Source organism: Melampsora larici-populina (assembly GCF_000204055.1).
Source record: "Melampsora larici-populina 98AG31 unplaced genomic scaffold MELLAscaffold_318, whole genome shotgun sequence".
Classification (NCBI taxonomy): domain Eukaryota; kingdom Fungi; phylum Basidiomycota; class Pucciniomycetes; order Pucciniales; family Melampsoraceae; genus Melampsora; species Melampsora laricis-populina.
In genome coordinates, this window is record NW_006769061.1 from 1 (window position 1) to 9,040 (window position 9,040).

At 38.9% G+C, this 9,040-nt stretch overlaps 2 protein-coding genes across 2 annotated transcripts; both read right to left on the reverse strand.

The window, feature by feature from the left end:
* On the reverse strand, positions 1 to 1,357 carry MELLADRAFT_124007 (uncharacterized protein; the record flags this gene model as incomplete). The annotated part of the gene is made up of 8 exons (XM_007419644.1): positions 1 to 51; positions 160 to 269; positions 332 to 448; positions 543 to 603; positions 687 to 705; positions 799 to 877; positions 1,006 to 1,082; positions 1,187 to 1,357. Coding segments are annotated over 8 exons (685 nt in total), but the record flags the coding sequence as incomplete, so codon positions are not given.
* A 1,074-nt stretch (positions 1,358 to 2,431) lies between these two features.
* MELLADRAFT_124006 (uncharacterized protein) lies at positions 2,432 to 3,898 on the reverse strand (the record flags this gene model as incomplete). The annotated part of the gene is made up of 8 exons (XM_007419643.1): positions 2,432 to 2,595; positions 2,702 to 2,811; positions 2,896 to 3,012; positions 3,105 to 3,165; positions 3,301 to 3,319; positions 3,402 to 3,480; positions 3,586 to 3,662; positions 3,740 to 3,898. The coding sequence occupies 8 exons, from the start codon at positions 3,896 to 3,898 to the stop codon at positions 2,441 to 2,443; spliced, it is 777 nt and encodes a 258-aa protein (XP_007419705.1).
* Between the last annotated feature and the right edge of the window lie 5,142 nt (positions 3,899 to 9,040).

The following is a 9,040-nucleotide window of genomic DNA, read 5'->3' on the forward strand; positions in this document are numbered from 1 at the left end:
CAGTGACAGTGAGAACAGCCACTCTGCCATCTTGTGAGATACCATGATTGACTATTATGGAATAGAGAAGGAGGATCCATCAATTTGGGACATCTTTTGTCTCAGTTGAATTTCTCTTGAAAGTATGCAGTTTCAAGCAAGTTTTGATTGATTACTTACCTCCTACAGATCCAGGAGCAAGCATTCCACTAACATATTGAACTTTAGTAGAATAATTTCTATTACCAAAAGTGGTATTAATCTCAGTAGCATTCCTTACTAGTCTATCTCTTCAGATATTTACAGATCAGTTTAGGTTCTTTCATGTGTTTCAAGAGGGAGGTGTATCTACCTTCCTAGATTGTAACCATTGGAAATGATTTTATGAGATTTTTCTGAATCTTCTTCTGAAGAAACTGTTAAGAATAATGCACCACTTGAAGCCTTTGCACCATCTTGACGCCAATAACTAGACATTTTTTTTGGAAAGTTTGGTTGTAGGTTTGTAGGGACTCATTGAGGATCTATGAGAGAAGAATTTTTGGCAGGGGATCTTTGCTTACCGGAAATGGTTTCCTCCTATCAAGGATTCTAAACAACTTCCTAGTAAAGGGTCACCATAATCTGTTTTTAAGGTTATGATAGCAAAATTGAGGTCAATCTTGAAAATTTATTGAGAGCAATGAATAGATTTTGCCATCACATACCTTGACGATATACCTTTTTCTGAAACCATTGGATTTAATTTCATCAATGCAAATGTAAGTCAGAAAATAAATCTACTGGAAGACTGAAAAAAGTTGAAAAAATTGACTCAACTTGATTCAGCCAACCATTTCCGTCACCTAGATTGGCTGATTGAATATCGCCTAAATGAAGTCCTAAACATTCTTGAGAACTGAAAGCAAATAAGTTGACAAAGTGGACAAAATGGTTTATGAGCAATGAGTTGAATAATATTGCCTGCGGTAAAATTGTGATATGGTGATGAAGAATAAGACAAAAGAATGATAGAAATGACTCAACAATCCGATTGATTTGGCAAATTTTGCAAACCCTGAATCAGTAAGGACTTCAGGTGAACTTTTTGCAGAAATGATCACCTAGTTTTGAAATAAAACAGAAAGTTGAACAGAATAGGGGAATTAACCTTCAGGATTGAGTCATCTGAAGATTTTTGTGCTTAAAGAGGATATCCAATATTCACATTTAAGGGTTCACCTAAACCATTGGAAGGAATTTTATTGAGACTTTGACCTCCTCCATCGGAAGGCAAATAATAAGGAACCTTATTATCATTGTTGGATGTTGAGTTTTGACATAGGCAAGTTATCATAATGAAGGAAAGATTGAAGCGGCTTGAAGAAAAACAAATCATCTATTCTTGTTTTTTGTTTAAAGTATGTGAAGGAGGGATTAGAATTTGATACAACTTTTCAGGTAGGGGAATTGTGTCGCGAAAGGCTTTATGTATTTTCTTTGGTGGAAAAGAGGCCTTTCTTGGGAGGTAGATGACAAAGTGTTTTGATCTATTTGATGATCAACAAAAAATGTTAATCCTCCGCAGGTTCGAATAAAAACTTCAATAGGAGATGACAAATTCCGAAATCAAGGAACTCAAGTCAGCAGCGGTAACAAGTGTAAGAGGAGGGAGCCAAAGTGATTCAGATAATTACACAGCTGATGAATGTTTAAGCCTTCTTTTTCTTAAATTTTGAGACTGACTCCTGATGAGAAATTGGGAGCTAGAATTGTTCGAGAAGTGAACTGATGCTGTTAAAATCTGACCATTTTAACAAGTTATGCAAGAACTGCCTTTGTGTGACATTTGTTGTCAAGAGCTAAAAACCATTTCTCGACTACGGGATCTGGATAGAACACAATTTTGAACTTCAAACTCTAACTAGGGTGACATACCTCGGTGAAATCGGTCAAAGTGCCATTTTTGCGACAATCTCAAGGAGCAGGATCTGAAAATGGCTCGGTAATTTAATTCAGCAGTTCAATTATTTTGAGAAAAAGATCGGGCAATCAGCCAAAATGCGAACGCGGCCTGTTAAATGTGTCTGTAGATAGGATATATGAGCCCCAACATTGGTGCAAACTGGTCAAATTTTAGCAAGAAGACAAAGAATCATCAACATTCTGCATACGCGCTGTAAAGATCGCCACATAGTCGAGAGATGATTTTTGCCAACTGTAAAGTTATGATGTCAGTGAGGTTTCATGTCAAATGTTTTTTTTTGTGTTCATGCCGTCTACTAGGTTGGCAATGAAACGCTGGATGATAAGCGTAATCTAGCGCGAATCTTCTAGATATCCAAGGCAAGAGTTCAATAGACGCTGTTCAACTGTAGCTAGTTGCAAATCCAATTCCATTGTTGCAAAACAATAGCTCTCCATAGTGTGTAAGTAGTCACGAACACGAATTTCATCCCGCCTTGCCTGATCATTCCGCGTACTATGGTGTCAAGGATAGTCGTGTTAGGAAATTAATTGGTTTGAAGTTCGTTTGAGTAAATCTCGATATTCCCCGATTCTTGCTCGGAAGGAACCGCGGTCCAGCTGTGATGGTGAGAACCGCTACTTTTCCATCTTGTGATATACCATGATTTACTGACAAAATCAGTCACATGATAATCAGCCTTGCATGTCCCACTCCAAAATTTGACCCAGTTGACCTATGAGCTTGAGCAGCTTTTTGGGTCCTGAATTAACTTACCTCCTACATTACCTGCAGGGAGCATACCATCTACATATTCTACCCGAGTGAAATATTTTCTGTTTCCAAAGGCTGTGTTACCTGTAGTAGCATTAGCTACTAATCTGTCTCTGTATCACGAATTTGTCAGTCTTGTAATATACATTATACCTGAAGCTCTTTGCTGACATGGCGGAGAAAGGTGGAACCCTTACCTCCCTAGATTGTAGCCATTGGGAACTATAGTATGTGAATGATTTAAATCTTCTTCTTGCGAAACAGATAAAAAAAGGGCCCCACTTGATGCTTTTGTGCCATTTTGACGCCAAAAACTGGAGAGATAAGATTTGAAAGACAACATATGAATAAAGTAAGTATAATCAAGTTTTTTCTGGAAAAATGTTGACGGTTGGAGATGAATTACCGGAAGTGGTTTCCTCCTATGAAAGTTTCCAAACAGCTACCGAGGAATGGATCACCAAAATCTAGTTTTATCATGCATGAAAATTTATTATTCAGAATGATGATGATGGTCAAGAAACAAAAATTGATCAAAATTGTCTCTGTTCACAAAATTTTGTCAAACTGAAGTCGAGAGGTTTAGGAAATATTTTTGTTACCTTGACGAAAGAGCTTTGTCTGAAAATAACGAATTGAAGTTTGTTGATGAAAACATTAAAGTAAAAAGTATCCAAAAACAGTTTTTTTGTTCTTAACTTACCTCATTTACCCACCCATTTCCATCACCTAGATTAGCTTTCTGTAATTCACCTCTATGAAGTCCCAAACATTCTTGAGAGCTATATGAATCAAACAAAATTAAAATCTATATAACTTCTGTTTCACTTTTTCGAAAAAAATCTTTACATATGATGGAACAAGATAGAAAATAAATGAAACTCAACAATCCAATTGATTTAGCAAAGTTTTGTATACCTGAATTTGTTAGGATTTCAGGTGAGCTTTTTGCAGAGATGATAACCTTGTTTTTTCAAATGGTGTATTTTTGAACAACGAGCAACATATAAAGATAGTTTAATCTTCAGGATTTGAATTCACATTCAGAGGTTCACCTAAACCCGATATTGTGGCTCTGTTGAGACTCGTACCTCCTCCTTCAGATGGCACGTAATAAGAAATCTCGTCGGAAGTCGAGTTTGCAAGTAAACAATTTATGATTAAGCAAAAATGAATCAGTAACCAGTTTGAAGAAAACATTGAAAAATAATCAAGAATAAATTTGGTCTTGAAAGCGAATGCGAAGAAGGTAGAAAAACAAGATAGTACCAAAGCATGAGATCATGCACCTTCAACCAATCTAGAATAGGAGAGGCTCAATGCCTTTATATCAGTCTCCAAAATCAGTTTTGTGAGCTTTGATGTAGCGTTGATCGGTTCAAGAATGTACTAATGTAATTCCTCCACAGGTTTATGAACATTCAGTGACTGAGATATCTATATTTCCAATTGGAGAAATGCATAGGGAGTCAGAAGTGGTGAGCGAAGGGGGTTAGCTAAGGTAATCAAAGTTGCATAGCGGATGATTTTCGAGACTTTGCAGCTGTTGAGGTTTACTCCTGACTGAATTATAAAGTGAAGTTGAAGCCTCTGGGGGCCTGGTGGGACTGATCATCAAACAATTGATTTTCAATTTGAAGTTTCTAGTATAGAAACTGTCTGTCTAAGATTTTTCTCAATGGCTGGATCAGACTGGGAGAATCGAGACTAACACATGAGTTCAATGAGGCTTCGTGAGGACTCGGAGTATATTGGGCGCGCTTCTCGTAAGTTGCCTCATGATGAGCGCAATTCCTTTAGATACACACAGAAAGAATCTAACTTGAATATTGTTTAAGGTTGCACTTTGAACTCACAGTCTATGTGTAGGTTTTTTGTAAGTAGTCAAGATCATCGGATACAAGTTGAAATATCATCGCCATCAGATGACCTTTCATTAGGAATCTATGTATTCACCTTGATTTGAAGCTTTATGCGTAAACCGGGCTCTCCTCACACTGGGCTAGTGAAAAATGAAGGATTTATGTTATCACTACATAGATACTCCCCTAAACTGTGCTTCTAATCTGACCTTCCGACCAAGAGTGCAATCTCCAGCCATTATCTAATTATTCCCATCACTCCTAGGCGAGTTTTCAGGATTCCCTGGTCAAGAAAACGTTGTTTAATTGACTTACAGATATCACGAATCAGAAAAGGGGCGGCTCGTCGAGATACGAGAAGCAGTATACTGAGTGGCCCCCCCAAGAGGGTTTGGGGCCTGGGCTACATCTGACTTGTTGTCGATTTTTCTTACATACCTATCAGCTCAATACTTACTCTGAGTCTCATCTCTACCGAGCTCGGCCAATGGATTTCTCGGATCAACTTTTTTGACACGCATCAGGTGCGCCAGACCTGTCAAAGTTTCGTGACATCCAGTCCAGTATACCATTTGCACAGCGCTTGCATGTGCATCACCTCAATATCCCTTGCGCACCAGTCAGAAACGAGGCTTAAGTACACATTTCTTAACACATATGTAATCAAACCTCACTTCCATGTACTACATAAGTAAGTACACTTGTTGCTGGGAGCTTAGTTCAGTTTGATTCATAGTGCACATCATGTATGTAATACATATACTAGCATGGTAAATAGATCTCATGTAGCAGTAAACTTCATATCATGGCATCACAGGCACTTGTTATAGCTTGTTTTCTGTGAGACTTGAGGATCAGTGGCCAGGTGCTTTGAACCCCCCAGCACCCAAGCACATGTGACTGACTCATATAAATCATGTTTAAGGAGCTCTCTTGAGTTTTTCAATGAAAAGGCAGATAAACTGTCCAACTTGGTCAACCAACATGGCTGATCCTTGATGCTTATTGAAGAATCTGGGACAAGCACCTTTAAAAAAGGTTTAGCTAAATATCACCAAATCACATTCTTCCCTCTCTTGAAGTCAGCTCAAAATCACAATGTCTTGCTCTTGTCCTTGTGCCCCCTGTTTTACCAAGCCTCAAGGGAATGGGTCTGTCACTCAGCAAACAATCTCAAACCATCTTGCCAAAGAAAAACTAGCTCCTTCAAAATTGTAGCACCTACAATTACATCTGATACAAGGAAATGGACATTCTTGTTGCTAGTATTAGTTATCTACCTACAATTCATTGCAGGAATATCAAACAAATAAGCCAACACCACTTCTCTAGTTACAATGAAGAGGATTCTTAAAACTTGGATCACAGCCCTTACAAGAAGAAAAAGCTCAAATATCCTGTGGACATCCAAACAGCCTTATCTCTATTGAACATCAATCCAGCAGTTCATTGGACAATGCTTTGTCCTTCCTGTTTTCAACTTCACAATACATCTGTGAGGAGTCAGCAACTGTTGGGCTAACTCTTCACTAAGAAAAGTAAAGAGTAGTCAACGATGAAGCCTTCACTTGTTACACCCAAGTGAAGACTACAGTTAGTTGACCTCTAATGAGAGGATTTGTGGCCAGTGGGATGGCTAAGTAGTCCTTCTAAGGATCCTACTCTGAGCTTGGGTTGATCTTACAACTACCAAGCCTGCAGTACTTTAGACTCTGAAGAATCAGAGGTGCCGCTGGGTACTTTAGACTCTCTAATGAGGTGCCCTTTGTAAATTCCAAGCTTGTTCTGTTAGCTATTGGTCCCACAAGCTCAGAACACTACTTGAGGTTTTACAATGACCTGAACAAAGACAGAAAAGAACTATGACAATCAAAGTACAACAATATCACTGTACTCAATATTCTTGGTGAAGAATCAAGTAAGTTGTGATGATGAGTTGTGTAATGATATGAAGTTCTTCTTCTTCCAGAGTGGGAAGAAGAGGGGTTTATATATTCCAGACCTAGGCGTCAACTTGTGGTTGGCACTTAGGTTTGCTTTTCTTTTGAGTTAGGTTTGGGTTAGGTTTTACTATGAGGTTAAAAGTCTTGTTACTTAAGTGACTCTTGAAACTGAGCCATGAGTTGTAATTCTTATGGTTTTAAACAAGTTTCATATATTTACATATTATTTACATATGTATTACATGTGTTTACATGTGTGTTTGTTAGTCCGTGGTCCTGTACACAGGGCTCAGGGCTGACAACATCAACCAAGACCAGTGAATACTGTGAAGAGTCTACCATGCAATTCACTTATTGAAATAATGGCATAAGATCTGATTGAAGCCATAATTCCATTGCTTGTCTCAATCTCTTGTGAAGCAGGAAATTCACCACCAGCGCATGGTGGCATGAAAATGTTGAATATAATCATTATCAACCTTCAAGTTGCCATCAATAACAGTGATCTTGAACTAATGTGGGTTTCAGAGGCGGCATTATTACCTGGAGGTCCATCACAAGTTTTGAAAAATCCCTCAACCAAATTTTGCTAATAGTAAGATGGAGGATTGGGTACTGGCTCACTATCAGTCTTGCACTTCATCAAGAAAAGGGCTAATGTGTAGCAGCTGGTCTATTGAGACACAAGTACAGCAATAGTATTTTTCAACATGTAAGAAAAAGACTTACCCAAAACTTGAAGTTGTTACCAACATTCTCCAAGTTGACCTCTTCCAAACCCTGAATGGGGCTGTGTTTCTTTAACTTTGCCAGAGTGATTGACTTTCTGGTAGATCACCTGGTTTTGGGGAGGGAAATAGTTGAAGATTTGCTCTTTACATAGCTAGGGTTGAGTGCAAGTTGCAACATTGTGTAAAGGTTTCTTGATATTTTCAACATCCTCTTCCAATCATCAGGTTTCTTATTCCAGGTATTCAAAGCAAGGTACTGAAATATTGGGAGTAGGATTATTACTAGTGGGGAGATTCAAGGTACAGCTAGAAGCACTTTTGGTGGGCTGCCTATTGCCAGGGTTGCTGGGTGTGGAAGTGGTGTATTTGATATTTGGAAGGACTGGTTCAGTTGATTACAAAAATACATGATGTGAAGAGACAGTTTTTTTTTGAAATGATGGAAGAATTCAGCCAAAAAGTCCAAGTTGGGAAACTCTGGCTTTCTCTGGGTTTTTAGTTTGTATCCCATAATTGTCTATGATTTCACAGTTTTCCATTATTTGTGGTAATTTTTGTTTGATTCATAAGGTTCTGCGCCACAAATTGTCAACATTGCTTATCATGCAACTCAAATGCTTTGAAGCCTCTTCAAGCTAGGTCATGATGTGAGATTAGAAGACAGAAGAGCAAGTTGATAGTAATTACAATTTGTGGATATTACCATTGGAGTTGATAAACCAATATTTATTGATCACAAAGTTTACAATGATTCTACTTTCAAAGCATGCATCTTGAGGACAAGATTATGTATAATGAAATACTATTGGAAAATTGGATAATGGACTATGTTAATGCACCAACCCAACCCGGAAAAATCGGGTTGGTCCCAGAACCAGGACCGGTTTGGGTTGGTCTCAGAAATGCTTTGAGGAAAATTAGGCTGACCCTGTCTGGCCTTTTTCTAAGGAAACAGGGCAAGTTTTAGTGAAATGATCCTCAATTTCTACAAAAAACTGCAAATATCATTTCTTCAAATTGCCAAAACTGTATGGGCTATTGGTTCCATCCTAGGCTTTTATAAAGGTATCTGAAGCTCAATCAAGGATTTGAGCCTATCTGGTGTCAATCTCATGGGTGGTTGGTTCTTCCAGCAGCTGTCATTGAGTTTGGGCAATCAAACCGGGTTAGCTTGTTTTGAAATTGAGCTGATCCCGGGCAGTCTGAGAATCCCGGGGTCAGGACCGGGTCGCGGCAATAACTAACCTTAAACTTGACCAATGCCCACCGGAGCCCGCGGTATCTGCAAGCCAACTGCCTCAACCATTCTTCTAACCAAGAACCACCCTTCAGCAATATTTCTCTCCTCATGGGCAGCCAGTGATAAATTGCTGCTCAGTGAAGTGATGATGTCAAACCAATATCTCTGATCAAATCACCCCCTGGATGATCACCTGGGCTTTCTGGGGAGGTTTCACTCTCATATTCGTCATCATCCTTTCTATTTGTCTTAACACTCAATTTAAGTCATGTGTGACGATGAGAATCTGGGCAAGTGCAAAGCTTGTTGCGGCCTCTTTTTTTGCAGTCCCTGCGCCTGCACGGTGACGTCATGAGTATTTGACGTATGGGATTTTTGCACTGCACATGACCCGATTGCGAAGAACTTCAGTTCAACAAGGTAGGAACCTGTTGCAATGTAACGGTGGGGATCATATGTATTTGTTGGCTTCAAAAAATTTCAAAGTATGGCATCCTTTACATTGGATGGATGTCAACTGTGTTAAGCTCCTACATAGCTGAGACTGCGTGCAAAAAATGACTCTG